General features: G+C 38.2%; 1 protein-coding gene across 1 annotated transcript in view; it reads right to left on the reverse strand.

Annotated features, from left to right (window-relative positions):
- Positions 1-19,419, reverse strand: part of MRC1 (mannose receptor C-type 1) — a 99,299-nt gene that overhangs the window by 34,325 nt on the left and 45,555 nt on the right. Inside the window, exons 10-17 of the mRNA XM_022580611.3 lie at positions 14,644-14,759; positions 11,273-11,421; positions 8,531-8,730; positions 6,036-6,163; positions 5,474-5,561; positions 4,153-4,297; positions 2,211-2,252; positions 783-946 (exon numbers count right to left, since the gene is read on the reverse strand). Of these exons, the coding sequence (XP_022436319.1) occupies positions 783-946; positions 2,211-2,252; positions 4,153-4,297; positions 5,474-5,561; positions 6,036-6,163; positions 8,531-8,730; positions 11,273-11,421; positions 14,644-14,759 (1,032 nt within the window). The remainder of the gene's footprint in view (positions 1-782; positions 947-2,210; positions 2,253-4,152; positions 4,298-5,473; positions 5,562-6,035; positions 6,164-8,530; positions 8,731-11,272; positions 11,422-14,643; positions 14,760-19,419) is intronic.

Below are 19,419 nucleotides of genomic sequence, written 5' to 3' on the forward strand. Positions count from 1 at the left end.
TTCTTTAAAACAAAGTAGCCATTTGGGATTATGTGTCTAAGGAAAGACTTCTCCACCCACATATATACTGGTGCAATATTAGGAAATATCCTGAGAATTTCAAACCATGGTATATCTACGGAGATGGAGATAAGTCATGCTACGCTCCAATACCTTTGTGATCAAATGAATTTTTATTCTTTCGTTACTGTTGAACTTATTTTTTTCCTTCTCTCCCTCTTACCTCCTTTCTGGAAAACAATAAAGATGCCATGAAGATTTTTAAAGAGAAAGATCAAGCCAAGAACGCTTGGAAAAAAACCAATTATACCTTCACTGTTAGCTGACAATTTCCGCACAACCAAAAAAGACTTTTATATGAATAATCAAGCTGTACTATCTATTAACCAAGAATCTGGTTAAGATTAAGACATAAATTATAATCAACTTGCACTAAACACAAAGGGTCCAGGATTGATATATAACAACTAGTTAAGAATGATAATCTTTGAAAATCAAATTAGTGAACTCAAAGCCATCAAGTCTGGATTCTCCCAAAGCCCAGGCTAAACACTGTTTCTGGGTTCTCTGATTCTCCACTGAATACTCCAGCAATCAGGTCATTCACTTCTGCGATGGCTAATACCCAGCATCCCTGCCCTGACACTCACATCTTTATCCCTGACCTTAGGAGGTTCAAATTCAGCACATAACTGGAAATTGCACCATGGGGTAGCAATCGTAGACATTGTCTTTGCTTAGCGCATGTCACTGTTCCATTCTGAAATTAACCATATGCTTACATATTTCCACAGAAACTTCTTTTCGCTTTCACTTCGGATAGAAACAAGATCACCAAAATTCCTCTTGCAAAATTCTCGTGCCTTGTCCATGGTTTCCTTCTCTTTGCTAAAGTAATACTGGTAGTCTTTGTAAATAGCCCACCCATCGTCAGTGACTGGTGGATCTGAAAAATCAGTGAAAAAAAGGTGATGAATTTTATTTAGACAAATTCAAGAATCTGGTATGTATGCCACACAAAAGTGAAAAGAGCAGAGTAGCGCTATCAGAGGTATCTGCAGCTCTGAGAGCTCAGAAGGAGAAGGAAGCTGATGCCAATACAGACTGAATCACCTAAATCCAAATATCTACGTTCCACTAACTCTGTAAAAACTAGTTACTTTTCTTCTCAGCTAAGTTCCATGGATCATTATTGGGTAAAAGAACTCCCAATGTTACATTCATCAATAGGAGCTGGAAAGACTGACATACACGCACCCATGATGTTTTAGGTTCAAAGAGTGGAAAGTGTGAGAAAGCAACTTTCATCTTGATCTAACAAAGAACTTGTAAAAGATGGACTTGGGTGCTTCGATGTGTAATTGAAGAACCAAGGAATTCAGGTACCAGGAGGGTTCCGAAGGCTCTTTCCCAACTATGGAATTCTATGGTTCTGTGCTATAGTAGGCTGAGTAAAAGCCCCAAAGATGCCCAGGTCTTAATCTCTGGAATCTGTGACTGTTATACAGGAAAACATACTTTGTAGACATGATTAAGTTAAGAACCTTCAGATGGAGAGATTGCCCTAAATTATCTGGGTGGGCCCTAAATGTAAATCATCAGTACCCTTACAGAGGGAGATGTGAGTACAGAAGAAGGTGGTGATGTGACAAACGAAGGAAGATGCTACACTGCTGGTTTTGAAGATAAAGGGAGGGGCCATGAACCAACAAATGCAAGGAATGCCGCTCTAGCAGCTTGTGACAAGGAAGTAGATTCACCCTTAGACGCTCTGGAGGGAGCATGGTCCTGCCTATCCCTTGATTTCAGCCCAGGGAAACTGAGTTCACATCCCTGACCTCCAGAACTGTAAGGGAATAAATGTGTGTAGCTTTAAGCCACCAAGCTTGTGGTAGTTTGTTACAGCAGCCATAGGAAACTAATACATGAGGGCCTTGGATTTGATTCATGAAAGCTGAGAAGTGATATTAACATGCCTTACGTTTGTGCATGGAAGTATCTGTCTGGAGGAGTAGAGCCAAACTTTCATGAGATTCTCAAAGATATTAAGAACCTCTTCTCTCCACCTTCCTAGGGTAAGGTTTTTGGTTTGTTTGTCTGTTTTGGTTTTGGTTTGTTTTTTTTTTTCCATTGAGAAAGGAAAGAGGAAAAAAATGAATCTATTTTCTATTTCTATCAATATAGAAATCAGGAAAAAAGGAAACACCTACTGTCTTGAGGAGCTGGGGTTGGCTCAGGCTTTGGCGTTTGTCCTGGAAAACAAAAGAAAATTAGATATAAACAGTGCTTGAACTTGTGCTATTACATATCCTTCTTGTTTCACTATTTTCACGGGTCAATATAGCTAAAAACTTAACTGCTCTCTCTTTCTCTTCCTCCCTCCCAATCTTCAATTCTCCTATCAGTTGTGGGGGAGAAGAATAAAGAGAAACAGAATTAGGAGTTAAGAGTTAATCAGATCAGGTCCAACAATACCACCAGAAATTGGAAGACAGTTTTTTAGGCCCCAAAAGTAACATCATAAAAAAGAAAGAAAAGAACATGAGTTTTGGAATCAGAAAGTCTAAGTTCAAATCCCAGTTTGGGGGTTAAATGTCTTACCCTTAACTTTCTCAACTGCAAAAAGAAGTTAGTCACACACGTAAAGAGATGGGGTAAAATGTGAGTTACTTGTGTTTAGAAAGTGCTCAATAGATGTTCGTTTTGCAGTGGTGCATCTTATAACGAGCTGTGAAAGTACTTAAATTTTCATTATTTGAAACCATTAAATATGAACTATTTATTTACAAAATATAGTTTCTTCAAAAAACTTATTCTTGGGGCTTCCCTGGTAGCACAGTGATTAAGAATCCACCTGCCAATGCAGGGGACACGGGTTCGAGCCCTGGTCCGGGAAGATCCCACATGCCGCGGAGCAACTAAGCCTGTGCGCCACAACTACTGAGCCTGTGAGCCACAACTACTGAGGCCACACAACACAGCTACTGAAGCCTGTGCGCCTAGAGCCCGTGCTCCGCGGCAAGAGAAGCCACTGCAGTGAGAAGCCCGCGCACCGCAACGAAGAGTAGCCCTTGCTCGCTGCAGCTAGAGAAAGCTCGCCTGCAGCAACGAAGACCCAACGCAGCCAAAAATAAATTAAAAAGAAAAGAAAACTTATTCTTACTAAATGTTTGTTTTATGAAATATTACATAAAATATTTTTCTTTCCAAGTAGTTGCTAATACTTGGACTTTGCTGGAATCCAATAAAAGGACTCAAGTTACTTAGCTTTTGGTTTAATGAATTTAACATCTGTAAGAACAGAGTTACTAATAATACAAAAGGAAATTAGTCTTTGGTAGCTAAGAGACTTTTAAAGAAAAACTGGCCACTATTTATTCTTCCATTCTGAAAACATTGGAAACACTCCTCTAAGCCAGAGTAAAGAAAATAAGCAGACAGACAGTAGGAGAGCGACACAGTATCTTTAGCGATGGAGCTGGAACAGTGGCCAAGGATCCCCGACAGCAGGGGGCGACGTGGTTCCATTTATCTGTCCACAGAAGAGGAAGTGATACATATTTTGGTTCAAGGGTGGACCTGTTTATCTGAAAAGAATCTGACTCGGACATGTGGAACTTTCTGAGTCACAAATCATGACGGATAAGTATGCATTGATCATTTGGGGCCATCAGTAACATGGTGGGTCTTACAGCATCAGGGGCCTCAAAATGGTGCCAGTTCTTTGATTGAACATTTCCTTGAGAAATCCATAAGCAGCATATTCAGACCGAGGGAGACTTTCACCTATTGGATGACTAACGTGGGTCAGAGGGTGGAAACGCCCAAACAGAAACCGCACCCTCATTACTCTGCTCACAGAGTAGAACATCTACCCACTCCCATGCCTATAGGACCTGAGCGAGAACCGCAGCTCGTGGGAATTATTTTGGAGGACGTGACTCTGGTCCAGGACTCCCGGGTGGCCTTTTGATCTTCTGTTCCTTTGGAACATTTATCTGTGCTCAGCGACTTCATTCTTATCCTGTGAAATGATGGCCCCTGCCAATTCCCTTATTTTGTTTGTTTGGTTCCACAGATAAAGGGAAGATATTGGGATCACTGGAGGTTAGTTCTCCAATCTGAGATAAAGGAGAGGACAGATCATCATACCTTTTCGTATCTGGCAAATCCAGTTGTTAAGATGTTCACAGTTAATATCGTTCCAGGACATACCAGGGTCACCTTTCAACTCACCACAGTACTCAACATTTTGATAATTATTAGGTTCTCCATAAGCCCAATTTTCATATGAAACCTATATTAGAAACATTACATTACAACCATTAGCCATTTTTATCAGCCAATGCCAATCAACCATCCAAACACAAAAGGAAAGATGTTTACATTTCTTAATCGCTTCAGCTTTTTTTCACAATAGGTTTTGCAAACAAGTTTTATGAACACAGCTGGGAAAGAAATAGCTTTCATTACATGGAAACTTCTGAAGTCAAATAGAGTATGCTATTAAGTATTATAAAATTTTCTTTCCCCCTAATTAAATAGAATGGATCCAGGGCCATGAAAGTGGGATTTGTATACAGGAAAAACCTGGCAAAAAGTTCCACTTCTCAGTATTGGGAGTTCCTCAATTTATAACTCATTCTTAAGGGATAATATTTCATTGTGATACTGGAAACTTTCTTTTTACTAGAGGGGTAGGAGAGAGAAATATAATTAGTTCTCCTTACAAAAGAAAAGACTTATGAAATGTTACTAAGGAAGCTACCAAATGTTGCCAAAGTGAACAGTGGAAATAAATGGAGGGCTGGGATTAGGTCCTCTGCGGAGTTCTCAGAGTGGAATCATAGCCCACAAGGTTTTAGAATAAGCATCATGATCTATTTTCCAGAGATCTAAATATAAAATTCATGTTAACAATGGAGCCATCAAGTAATCCACCCTACCGAGAACCTTGAAAAGTTGCTGATGGGTTGGGACAGGAAGTAGAACTGAAAGTATACAAAATCACTTCCTGTGATGATGGTCAGCACGTGCCACAGCCTCTCACTTCCCCGTTCCTGAGAATGGAGAAGTCTGACAAAGCCTAATGGTTTCTAATGGAATATCAAAAGTTGTTTCCATACCTCCTAGTCTACAAGAGGTCATAAAACACTCAATTTTTAAGAAGTCTAGCTACTTCCAACCCAACTTGGCGCGAGAGAATGAAGACATTATTTTATATCAATTAGGGGAATGAGCTTCCTAATTTTTTTTCATCCAGTCCACCATGTTCCACCTTGGGTGAACAGGAGAACTGTCCTGGGACAGGGGCAGAATAATGGTCCTAAAGTAGCATTCATTTTGCATAGAAAAAGGTCTCTAGCTCTCATAATAACCCATCTTACCAAAAATTTGGAGTAAGCCAAAAGGTTAATACCAAAATAAATACATGATAAAGTAAGAAAATGATATGTTAAGCCAAATTACTCACAGGAGATCCATCACTCCAAGTAAAGCCCTCAGAAGGACTTCCATATGTCAGTCCCAACCAAAACAGTTCGTGGTAGCTTCCACTAGCTCTGCAACATACAAGATATAAAGGTAGCTTATGAACCAAGTTTGGTTACCTATGAGTCCTAATCCAATTTGAAAATGACCCCCAAAACATAAATTAGTTAGTACACAGGTAAAGGGATTCAATGACTAAATGTAAGCTTTATGCAACAGTTGTGCATTTTGGTACAACCTGTAAATATCCTGAAAACAAGCTGCTGTTTGAAAGAACTGCAAAGCATTGGAAGGTACTCATTCATTTAACAATATGTACTGAGTGTCTTATACGTTTATAGAGCAATTCATCACAGGATTTATATCTATAAAATTAAAGCATTTAGAAGTGAAACTAAATCAAAAAGTGCCCACGGATTCAGGATATGATATATGTATCCAAAGCAGCATAAGGAGCCAACAATTCTGGAAATATGAGAATTTTCTCAACATCATTAACACCCAACGGGTCAAAGAAAGGAGTATTGTATAGAAAAGCTACTTACGTTATTAATCGCCATATTGTTTGCTGTTCCTCCTTATTATTGATACTAGCTAGATCTCCACCCAGAGCTCTACAAAAATCTCGAGATTCAAACCATGTTTTCTTCTCATGTTTTCCTTTTGTAAACAGCTAAAGGTGATACAGATTCAGAATTTATTTTACACTTCATAGCTTATCAAACCAAGAGAAATAATCTACTTTTGATGAGATTTCATTTATAGAAAAGCAAGACATTACAATGGCCCCAATTTGGGGGATGATTTTGTTGAGAAAACCTTAGAAAATGAACTTATTTTATAGCACCTGGAGAAGTCAGATTAAAAGCTTTAGGCGTATGGGTTTGGCATACAGCTTTTTGTAGAAGATAGGATTAATTTGGTTAAGTGTAAAAAGTAGCATTGAGATGGAAGAGAATGAAAAGAAACTTGATATAGAGAAAGTAAACATGAATTTAAAAAATTTAAGGGTAATAACCTCCCTAAGATTGCGCCACAGTTTGTTATCCTGTTTAGCTTAAACAATGAATAACGCAGCAGCCTTCCAACACTTTGTTGTTATGTTCTTAAAACTGCCTTTTCCTTTTTCCTTATGGATGTATATTTTGACAACGATTGGAGAACGTGTCACGACTGACACTTATCGGGGAGAGCATCTAAAAAGATGGGATATAAGCTAAACTAAAGCTAAGATTTATAGAATGTAGATAATATGTCATATTATCCACAGTGATGGTATGGGAAATACCCATCAGGATGCAAACAGTAAAGGAGTTCATTGTATCCACCAACTTTTATAATTTTCATCCATTATTTCTCATGAGACGTGGTGCCCACCATTGCAGGCTTGTAGAAGAAGGGATTTGCTTCCAGTGGACTATGGTTGCCCAGTTGTCATAGAGCAACCCAAGGCAATTTCATCTTGACCTTACTTGAGTTATCTGGACACAGGTAACTTGAGCAACTTTCCACTGCAGTAATTCTCAAGACTCCTGTGAATATCTCAAGTTGTTAGATGGTGATATAAGATTTTATTTTCTTAAATCAATTTACTAACAGCTGAATTTTATTACTAATTCTCACATCTTAATATGTACAAAGATGGTCTATATGTTTTCAAACAAACCCTACCCCAAGCACCTCTAAAACCATAATTTCTAGGGAAGCACATATTTGGATTCGTTGAACATCCACCTGGATAACATCTGCTGGAACCCCTGGTTCACTTCCCAGCTCTGGAGAATTCTACTCCTTCTCTCAAAAATTCTGCAGCTCATCTCCATAGCCTGCCACCCTCAGGCGAATGGCTGTGCATAGGCCGAACCTGGCCTTTGTGCAATAACTCAAAAGTTTCCAGAGGCAGCAATCAAATACCTGATTGGCTTTGCATTAGTCCTCAATCCATTTGTAAAATCCTCTCCTGTCTTGGCTCAATATGTTCCCTTCTATGTAAATTATGCTTTTAGCTTTGACTGGCTAATCTGGATTGAACGGCTAATCTGGATTGAACAGCTAATGAGTCTCTGTTGCTGCTAAGTAGAAGTTACAAGCTCAACTAGCCCTTGAGTTAGAGGAGACTAAACAACCTCATTCTGACACATGTTAGTAACTCAGGTTCTTCATCAGCTTTGCCTAACTGTCTTACAAAACATGCCAGGGCCATATGCCTCAAAGGACTGAACAAAAGAAGCCCAGAGAACTGGCCTTTAGAGAATAATGTCATTAAGTGGTAGATAAATACATTGCTGTATTTGGCTAAACCCAACCTTCTCTAGAAAGAATATGATTTACAAGAGAGAAAAAAACCTCAAATGCTTAATTCATTGGGGTATGGGGTATGTTTTTTGTTTGGGTGAACTTGATTGCATAAGGAGAAAATGGATGGTCCAGCCTAGGAATGTACTGGTTGATAGCAGGATATCAAACTGTCATTTATAGGTCACTGAACGGCCATGTGCCCCTACGGGAAGTCTTTCATCTCTCATCAGGCATAATAATCCGGGGTTAAATCAGAACAAGGGAGTATTCTCTCTAGAATCCCAGTGTGACATGATTGCAGATTCGTTTATCAGTTCACTTAGCCTAAAGCTTGGGCTCCAAGAACAGAGCCAAAATGGGATGCAACAGGCTAGCATGAGGGGGAGCAGAAATTTTCACTAAGATAAAAAGAACTGTGAGCTCATACTAGGGCAAGCAAGCATGGGAGAGAGGAAAGACGCCAAGAGTGGGAGGTGAGGAAGGCAAAGCAGGTGAAGAAAGGCTGTTGCGAGTTGTGTTTGTGGTATGGGTTGTGTTTGCTGGTCTAAAAGCAACTGGTCCTTAGCAATCCACCCAAGGAGAGCTCTTTAAAAACAGTGGATGCCCCAGCCCCCTGCCAGATCAATAAAATCAGAATTTCTACAGGTGGAGCCTGGGCATTGGTTTTGTTTCAATTCCTTAGGTGATTCTTTAGGCTGAAGCATATCCCAAATTCTTTAAGAGCTTAGCAATTGAGACCTACCTTGAAACACAAGCTTGTTTTACTGGAGGTGCCCCAATCCTCTGGACATTTGGGTTCCGGGGTGGTTGTAGGCTCTGGTGGGCGAGTTACTCCTTCTGCCCAGTGTTTGCACACAAATTTTGCCTTTTCTTCACATCTCAAGACATCCCACAAGCCCCCTGCAACCCCAGTTCTCATGGCAACACACCCGGCTTTCCGTCCTGCAGGTAACAAAGCAGAATTCACTCAACAAGTGATTGTGAAAGCCAGCTATGTTCACGGAAGACCGTTCAAACCTGAGCCTCAAGCTGTGGGATCGAATCTACATGTGACGAGAAAATGTAGAGGAGAGATCCTGCAGCATTTGGCAACTGATTTGTGCTATTTTTGAACCATTATTTACCTTTTATTTGTGTGGCCTGTATCCCCAACTGAATTATAATCTCAAATTTCAGGGTTTTGGTAACATTTTGTATTTCTAATATCTGGCAGGGTGCCCCCCTCAACACAGACATTTAACAGTACAATAGTTTTAGTATGATAAAATTTGCCATAATGACAAAAATAATGTTTTGGGTTTCTTTTCCCAAAGAAGTTGGTTTTTTTGAATTTATTTTTTATTTTATATCGCTGTCTAGTTGATTTACAATGTTGTGTTAGTTTCAGGTGTACAGCAAAGTGATTCAGTTATACACATACATATACCCAAAAATAATGGGGTTTTGATGTTTCTTTCTTTTTTAAAAAAAAATTATTTAAGATCTGTTATTTTTCCCCCTGGGGTCCATGCAGATATCTGAGAACAGAAGTTCTTTGGACTTCAAAATGAGACACACCTGAGCTAGAGATTTTAGATCAATTACTCAACTACTATGAACCCATTTCCTCATCTTAAAATGCAAATACTGCTACCTACCTTACAGAGTTGTGATGCACGCCAGCTTTAATGGATAAAAAAGTACATAAAAGACAGTGTGGACTACACTAAGTTTCATGGTTTGACGCTTTCTGTTTTACCATCATCATTATTTCGAAATAGTAATTAAGATAGAGCTTTGGAAACATTAGGATTCCTTGCTGCTAAGATGAGATGGTCTTTGATTGCTGTCCTTTTAAAGGCAGTAAATGTTTAGAAGTAACTCTCAAAGTTCTGGGGAGGTATATTTTTCCCAAAGTATTTTCTGTAAGATTGCTAATTCCCTATGACTCGGGTTTGATCCATTTTTATTCCCTAAGGATGTTACAGGATTAATCTCTCAGAATCCTACTGCTAAATGATCAACACCAGTGAAATGAAGGAGTTTTGCCTGGAGAGTAAAAATCACCACCCTTCAAAAAAACAAAAACGTGCACACAGCTCTTAATATACTGCCCTGTTCTGTCAAAATAAACTGAAGTCTTACTATTTTTCAGAATATTCAATAATTAAACAAAAATCACACTATCCAAATTACTGATCTCTTTTCCTTATTGACAGCTGAGGATACAAATTTTTAAAACTTCTGAAGATTAGGACTTATTAGGCCAAGGAGTTAATTTGTGCCCTTAAGCTATATTATTCCTTCTTTAGCTTTTTATCCAGGCACAATGAAACACTTGCTATAAGGACGCTGAATTTCTTAAGTGCAGTCATACTGAATTATGTCATAGGCTAGACAGCAGTGCATAAAGAAAGCAAAGAACCTTTCAGAGTCTACTTCAGAAACTTCTTATTAAAGAAGGCAAATCGGGCTTCCCTGGTGGCGCAGTGGTTGAGAGTCCGCCTGCCGATGCAGGGGACACGGGTTCGTGGCCCGGTCCGGGAAGATCCCACATGCCGTGGAGCGGCTGGGCCCGTGAGCCGTGGCCACTGAGCCTGCGTGTCCGGAGCCTGTGCTCCACAACGGGAGAGGCCACAACAGTGAGAGGCCCGTGTACCACAAAAAAAAAAAAAAAAAAGAAGGCAAATCAAAATTTATGGGGGGGGGGTGATCTTAGTGCAAACAGCCTGGATTTGGAAATTACAAAGATTAGTCTAAATCCGTGCTTATAAATTTTTCAAGTTCCAGTTTCCACCTCTTTACAATGAGGATACTTAAACTTACCTTGCAGGTTTCCTATAAGGATAAAATTAAATCCAAGGCATATCAAGGGCTAAACGGGGTAGCCCATTCAAGATATTGAAATAATGAGTTCCACATAAGCACTACATCTTGTTCCAGATTTAGCACAGTCATAATTCCATTCATAGTTACATTGAAAAGCTTTATACCCTTTGAGGACAGTTTTAAGTTCTCAGAAGTAAGTTAACCATTTGGAATCTTTATGACCATTTAGGATTTCATCACTGTTTCATAAATACTTCAAATAGAGCGGTACCGGATAACCTAGCAGTTTTCTCTTCCCTTTTTTTTTTTTTTTTTAGACCACTGCAAACTAATGGGAACATTTTTAAAAGGAAAAGCAAAAAGAGAATGAAATATGAGATAATAAAATCTAAAAAGCACAATTAATTTACATAAGTCTGTTTGGAAAGGTGCTGTGAAGGAATTACAGGCTTGGCCCGATGGACGTGTAGGGTAAATGGAAACTCAAGACCAAAGTGCTGGGACTTCCCTGGTGGTCCAGTGGTTAAGAATCCACGCTTCCACTGCAGAGGGCAGGGGTTCCATCCCTGCTCGGGGAACTAAGATCCCTCAGGCCACATGGTGCGGCCAAAAAAGAACACAGATTCTTGGTCCGCTCTCCAGACCACCTGAAACAAGACCAAAGCTCTGAACATACCTGGCATATCTGAATTCCAGTGGGTGAACTGAACCCCTTCCGCGATGGTCCACTGAAAAGTTCCTTTGCTTTGTACATCTGAAAGTCCTATCCAAAAATATCTTTCAGGCCTCAATCCAACCAAACTAGTCAGAAAGGCTTGTTCATATCTTAAAAAAAAAAAAAAATGAACTAAATTTTAGAAAAATGTGAATTTTTCTAATTATCCACATGAAAAGTATCTCAATTGTATGCCTGAGCTATGCTTCAGTTGGCAAATCAAACCTATTGTGTTCTATTTACATGTCATTTAAATAATGCAAATTTTCACTAAGGAAATGTGATCTTATGAAGGAAAAATATCATACAGCTGATTGAATAAAATCATTCAAATGTACCCAAACTATTTTTCTCTGTTGCTCACCAGTCCCTCTGCTCCTCCTCAAAGTGAAAGAGAACTCAAAATGCAAAGGAGAAAACTATCGCCTTTTAAAATACATTGTTTGAAAATCAGTCCACTTTTCAAATATTTCAAATGCTCTACACAATTCTTGCTGAAGTAAGTGGAGAGGTTGTAACATTATCGAGGACAATACAATTAGAAAATCTGTGTGGATTTTCCACTCAATTTCATTCTCATTTTTCAGCTCTGAAACAAAAGAGAAAATTATCAAGAAATACAGAGAACTAGAGATTCAATCTCTAGAAAGAACTGGGAGCAGAATCACAAATTCCAGCGTTCGCTCTCCTCTGGATCCCATCCTTATATTTGGCGTAATCTGGTAATAATACAATGTAGTTGGTAAGGCAAACAAAATTTGTCTTAATTGATAAAGAGACAATGACGCAGCAACATATGCAAAAAAATATCTCTTTGGAGCAAAAGAAAAGTGATGTCCAGAGTTTCCAGGAACAAAGGGAGCTGTAGATGGCTCCAGCGAGAATAGAGAGGGAAATGGAGAGAAAGCCATAATAACAAAACATTTGTTTGACCCTAGTCTGAATAATTTCATTCCCTAAACTGAACAAACCAAAAAAATTAAAAAGTAACAACTCAGTTTTTCTTAAAGCCCCAAAACCAAATTGAACCACAGAGTTAGTGAGTTCCTGAACACAAGTATCACAGAAAACACATAAGGAAAAGCAAACTTAAAATAGAAAATCTAGGGAAATCTCTATTCCAGTAGACCAAAGACCAACAGTACAGATCAGAACATGCTCCCACAGCACTTAAAAATGTATAGCTCACTTCCAGGTCATAAGATAAAAATTATCTATGATCTTATTTTCAGGGGTTAGCATTGTATCAGGGTATTACAATGTATCAGACATTTAATTATACATGAAAAAAGAATGTTGAAAAACAAGTTCTTTTATAAAGACTATATAAATTCTATGACATCTTTCACTTTATCAAAGAATTTTTAATATCAATAGCATCCTCTACATTTTATTGGGTCTGCGTTGAAAGGTCAATAAATATAACTTACTGTATTAAAACTCAATGATTTTTACCTATTTACTTCCAATCAAATGGACATTTTAAAAAATTTCTTTTAAGTTTCTTCTGTGCCTGATCCAGTACTTTGCAAAAAGCAGGAGAAAAATAAATACTAAAACCTAAAGAAAGATGGGACTCTAGATGTTAAAAGTTACATAAAGGGCTTCCCTGGTGGCGCAGTGGTTGAGAGTCTGCCTGCTGATGCAGGGGACACGGGTTCGTGCCCCGGTCTGGGAAGATCCCACATGCCGCGGAGCAGCTGGGCCCGTAAGCCATGGCCGCTGAGCCTGTGTGTCCGGAGCCTGTGCTCCGCAACGGGAGAGGCCACAGCAGTGAGAGGCCCACATACCGCAAAAAAAAAAAAAAAAAAAAAAAAAGTTACATAAAATTCTCTGTGTCCACATCATTTTCTGGACCTAATAATCTAGTAAACCTAGCAAAGCAAAACAAAACAGAGAATGGAAGACTGGAAAGAATGAATAAAACATTCAGTAAATCTCTCTGCCTTCTTTTTTGTTGGAGGTGGTAGTAAAGATAGAAAGTATGATTTTTGACATGACAAATTTTACTTACTTTTTTTGCTTTAAAAAATTTGAGATCTGCTACATTTTAAAAAAGTTAGATCTCTCATGGAGCTCAGTATCAAAAAAACAAACAACCCAATTAAAAAATGGGAAGAAGACCTAAATAGACATTGCACCAAAGAAGACATACAGATGGCCAAGAAGCACATGAAAGGATGCTCAACATCACTAATTATTAGAGAAATGCATATGAAAACTACAATGAGGTATCACCTCACACCAATCAGAATGGCCATCATCAAAAAATCTACAAACAGTAAATGCTGGAGAGGGTGTGGAGAAAAGGGAACCCTTTTGCACTGTTGGTAGGAATGTAAATTGATACAGCCACTATGGAGAACAGCATGGAGGTTCCTTATAAAACTAAACATAGAACTACACATGACCCAGCAATCCCACTACTGAGCATATACCCTGAGAAAACGATAATTTGAAAAGAGACATGTACCACAATGTTCATTGCAGGACTGTTTACAGTAGCCAGGACGTGGAAGCACCCTAAACGTCCCATCGACAGATGAATGGATAAAGAAGATGTGGCACATATATACAATGGAATATTACTCAGCCATAAAAAGGAACAAAATTTGGTCATTTGTAGAGACGTGGATGGTCCTAGAGTCTGTCATACAGAGTGAAGTAAGCCAGAAAGAGAAAAACAAATATCGTATATTAACGCATATATGTGGAATCTAGAAAAATGGTACAGATGAACCTATTTGTAGGGTAGGAATAGAGATGTAGAGGTAGAGAACGGACATGTGGACATGGTGGGGGGGAAGGGGAAGGTGGGACATATTGGGAGATTAGGTTTGACATAAATACACTACCATGTGTAAAATAGCTAGCTAGTGGGAACCTGCTATATAGCATGGGGAGCTCAGCTTGGTGCTCTGTGACGACCTAGATGGGTGGGATGGGGGGTGGGTGGGAGAGAGGTCCAAGAGGGAGGGGATATAGGTATACATATAGCTGATTCACTTCCTTGTACAGCAGAAACTAACACAACATTGTAAAGCAATTATACTCCAATAAGTAAATAAAGTTAGATCTATAAACAACATTTACCAGAGCATTACAAACTGTTCTGAACATTGTTTTATGCTACTAAAAGTAGCAAAATATTTTATTGTGCTTTCAATGAAGAATCCAAATAAAAACATGAGTTTTAATGCTCCTATATTTACAAACCACACTTCAAGATTCAATGTAATTTACTCAGAAATTTAGAGCACATTGATATGCTTTTTTGGAAATGGTTCATTATTTGATACATTTTTTTAAAAAGCATGAAAATAGTTGCATACCTGTCTTCTATAGTTGTTAGGTAAGCCTTCTCATTCACACAGGTTTGGTTTGCTTCTGTAAATGTTGAAAGTGTGTGTCCAATCAAATAGCAGTAGAAGCCATGTCTTTTCCAGCCCTGTTGATGTTATGAAGCAGATTATCATGCATATTTATTATATAATATTATTTTAATAATTCCTCTATGATGAAACATAAATTGATAAACAATAGACGTGTGTAAAGAACACAAATAAGAATAATTTGACATGCAATGAAAACAATTTATGTGAATAAGGAAAACAGGAGTGCATTGTTCCTCAAATGGCAATTATGATACAAAATGGGGTGAGGGAAGTCATTCTCTCCACTTCTGATGCAACTTCCAACAAAAATGATTTGTGACATGTTTACCCAAGAAACTGAACAAAATGGCTAAGATCTCAGTTTTAGAATAGGTAACCACAGGAAATAATTTGCAGAGTAACAAGCCTAGTCACCTATTGAAGCCAGTAGTAGATGGTGAGTATAAAGCTGTACCATCTGGTCACAGGATAGTACATATCAAACTTTCGGCAACATGATTTGATGTGCTTCCTCTCCCACACTTCAAACACACAGAAATAAAAGCATGCTAAATAAAAACATAACAATAAACAGAAAATCCATACTAGAGTTGGGGAGAAAGAAGGGGAAATCTCCAGGTATCAAAAATAAATACTAGAAAACTAAAGAGCTGGAATGGAAAATGCACAAGCTGAGACTGTAGTTGCCTGGTTATGTATCAGACCAAGATTAAGGTCCTAGAGTCTAGGGGCTGGGGTATTAATGTCCATACAGATTAGGATATTTGGCCATCAGCCCACCTGAGGCAGGGAGATAGAACTGAAGTCCTTGTGTAAAGATGATACCCACTAAGGGTAGCCCCTCTTTGAAAGGAGAATGAGAAAACTCCACCCACAGAAGGAGGAAATGACAGAGATTCTTGTCACCTGCCTGGCGTTCTGGGTGAAGGAAGAAAAAGAAATTCTTCTGTTTGAAAATAAATACCAAGTCTGTGCCATAGATGGGTGCCAGTCCCAACTTTACACTCTCCACATTGTATGAGAATCTACAGCCCAAAAAATAAAATATAAAATGTAGTCTACAGAAGGAGGATCTTGCAGGCACTTTGAGAAGTAAAGTGTAAAACCACATGACAGAAATACTTCCACAATCCAGGTCATGTAAGACTATGACATTTGAGGGTCAGGGTGGGGATAGGATGGGGACGAATTCACAATCAAAAATTATAAACCATGTGAGAAAAATGCCTCATTTTAAGGGAGAGTCAACAGTTTAACATAATAAAACAATCTGGAAAAAATATAAAAAGAAGCATGTTGAGATGATTTAAGTGACAAAAGAAGAAACAGAATCAATGATGAAAGATCAAAATACTATGAACAAAGAACGAGAGGATTCAAACACACACAAAAAAGAATTTCTAGAAAAGAAAAATATGAAGTTAAAAACTCAATGGCCAGATTAAATATAGAAAATATGGTTTCAGAAAGATTAGCAAATTGACTGAATGTAGGAGAGATGAGAATATGAAAAGATGTTTTAAAAATCATATTGATAGAAAATATAAATGATAGAATGAGAAGGTTGAAAATCAACCTGAGAGAAGTTTCAGAAGCACTGAATAAAATTAATGACTGGTAATTTTCAAGAATGGAAAGATACAAATCCTCAAAATGAAGAGGCACACTCAATACCAAATGGAACCAATAAAATAAATCCAAAACTGAACACACTGTACTTACAGACAGAGAAAATGAGATCTTAAAATCAATCAGAGAGAAAATACAGAGTATCCACTTTTTAAAAAAAGATTTAGTCTAGTAGGAATTCCAATGGCAAAAATAAAGGCCAGGAGAAAATGAAATAATATGTAAAGTGCTGTCAGAAAACAGCTATCAATCTAGAATTCTAAAATGACCTACATAAGTTACTATGCAGGGTGAAGATGAATTCAAGAGATTTCCAAACAAAGACAGAGAGTTTTCCACTCCCAAATCCCAGGCAAAGAACTTCTAAAAGATTTACTTTGGCAAGAAAGGAAAGACAAGAGGAGCAAGTGGGCTAAAAGTCTACACTGAGCAAAGAAGTCAATAAATGTTAGTGAATCCAGGTCTAACTGCCTGGACTAATAGCAAAGATACCTAATTGGTGGTGGGAAGTTAAAGAATGGAATAGTAATAAGATCTGTAGTTTAGTCAATAATATTGTATCCATGCCAACTACCTGTAGTGATCATGTACTCTGGTTAGAGAAAATGCTGTCATTGGCTGAAGTGGAGTGGAGGATACAGGGGAATTCTCGGTACTCTTTTTTTCAACTTCTTGTGAGTCTAACATTACTTCAAAATTTGAAAAATTCTGAATGTTTGAGTGGAATAATTAACATTCATTTTGTTCATGAGGCAGAGAGAGATATTGGTTAACTTCAAGTCAGGAATGCATGTTAAAAATATAAGGGGGGGGCTTCCCTGGTGGCGCAGTGGTAGAGAGTCCGCCTGCTGATGCAGGGGACATGGGTTCGTGCCCCGGGCCGGGAGGATCCCACATGCCGCAGAGCAGCTGGGCCCGTGAGCCATGGCTGCTGAGCCGGCGCGTCCAGAGCCTGTGCTCTGCAATGGGAGAGGCCACAGCAGTGAGAGGCCCGCGTACCGCAAAAAAAAAAAAAAAAAAAAAAAAAGCAAGCAGCTGGAGAAAGAGCTTCCAGGGAAATACCATGCAAAAGATAGTTTCTGTGGCAATATTAATATTATTTAAAATTGACTTTATGATAAAAAAGCATTACTATGAATGAAGAAAATAATTACATAGTTGAAGGACTGATTCACCAAGAAGATATAATACAGATCAAAGTACATAAATCAAAACTTGATACAATTACAAGGAGAATATTTTGTCAAGCAGACAAAATATTAGAAATATAGAATATCTGGATAATATAATTGCTAAGTTTTATCTAGTCACCATATATAGACCCCTGAACCCCCAGATCAAAGATCATTCTGTTCAAGCACAGATGGAATATTTATAAAAACTGACTATGAACTAGATAATGAAGAAAATCTCAACAAATAACAACAAAAACTTTATATGAGCACAATGCAGTGAAATTTAAATCAACAGTAGCTCCCAATTATTTAGGAACTAAAACACAAACAAATCCCCATCACTACCAGCAAATTCTACCACTATGAAAACACACACACACACATTTCTAAATAATTCATGGGTCAAAAAAATCTTAATGGAAATAAAAAATATTTACAATTTAATCATATGAAAACACCACATAACAAAACTTGGTGGCTGGTCCATCGTTTCAATTCCACCTTTTATTTCTGTGAGCATTTTAATACACATTCACTTTAATGTCATCTCCATTAATTCCACCATCTAAGCTCCTGGTGGTATGTTTTATAATTTTGGATTTCACACTCATCTGTGGGATTCCCAATCAGCCTGGGAAGGAGGACTTCTGCATAAAGAGGATTTACATTTGCGTCTGTCAGACATCCAGGAATATTAGCAACTTGAGACCACTTCATGTTAATTTCTTAGATCAAGGTTTCCCATACAGGTAGCAATGAATTGAAAACTGAATCCCAGATCTTTATGACAGAAGGCCTGTAGTTTTGAATTCTCAGAAATACGCCTACACCACCAAGTACCCAGGCCCAGACAAAAAAACTATTATCTTCCTTTGTTGACAAGTGGATTTGTTTTCCAGACTTTCCAGTGATTTGAGGAAATCAGTGCCTAGAGCATGTGTTTTTAAACCAGCTAAACGAATATCTCCGAGTTCTTGTATCTTCTCCTGTTTAGTTAGAAACATGATGTTTATCTTTTAAGATCACTGAAAGCATAATAACCACACTCAACAAACAGTTGGCCAATATTTTCTTCTTCTTCTTCTTTAACCTAATGATGAAATTGGATTTTATCATTATAGACATGACAGTTCACAGAAAAAATATACACAAAATTTTGATTGTGTAGAAGTAATAAGATTTGAGGATTGGTTTATTACTTATAGGAAGTTACAATAATAGACAATCTCCCGTACCTGCACGTGATTAGGTAAAGAATATGTAAGTGTACTGGTAGTGAAACCAGCAGCGAAAGTGTACTTGGCAGGAAACTTGGGTTCTAGCCTTACCTCTGTGTGACTCATACAAAGTTATCACTTCTCTGGGCTGAAATTTCCAGAACACAAAAATTAAAAGGGGGTTTTCAAGCATCACTAAGATCCTTTCGATCTCTCACTGTATGATTTTCTGTGTTTGCTCTATTTTTCTTTATGGTTTAATTGGTCAGTACTCAAGTATGCTTCATGAATGCTGGTGTTTGTTATGATTTGATCACAACTTGACACTCTTGGACAGAAAATCAGTTTCTACTTTATTTTTATCCAAGAGAAGTGAGAAAGGAAAAAAAGAGGAAGATGGGCAACTCAGCGATCAAACAGGAACATGACAACCATACGTCCCGTATTTTGCTTTTAGAAACAGCTCCACAGAAATCGCTTACTTTAACCTCAAAGAAAGATAAGACCTGCGGGGAGGTATTACTAACTGTGGTGCAGGTGAGAATAAAGCACGATAGGACTGCATGGTTTGACTTGGTTTAACTGAGTCACTACCTGGTACTACCAACTAGAGTCTAGACCTCCCGCCTCCCAGACCCTCAGGGATCTACTGAGAAGACTCCCCGCCAGAAACAGGCTCACCAGAAATATTA

This window comes from Delphinapterus leucas, chromosome 2 (assembly GCF_059928025.1).
Source record: "Delphinapterus leucas isolate spDelLeu-1000000601 "Yukka" chromosome 2, BTC_Dleu_Yukka2, whole genome shotgun sequence".
Lineage (NCBI taxonomy): Eukaryota > Metazoa > Chordata > Mammalia > Artiodactyla > Monodontidae > Delphinapterus > Delphinapterus leucas.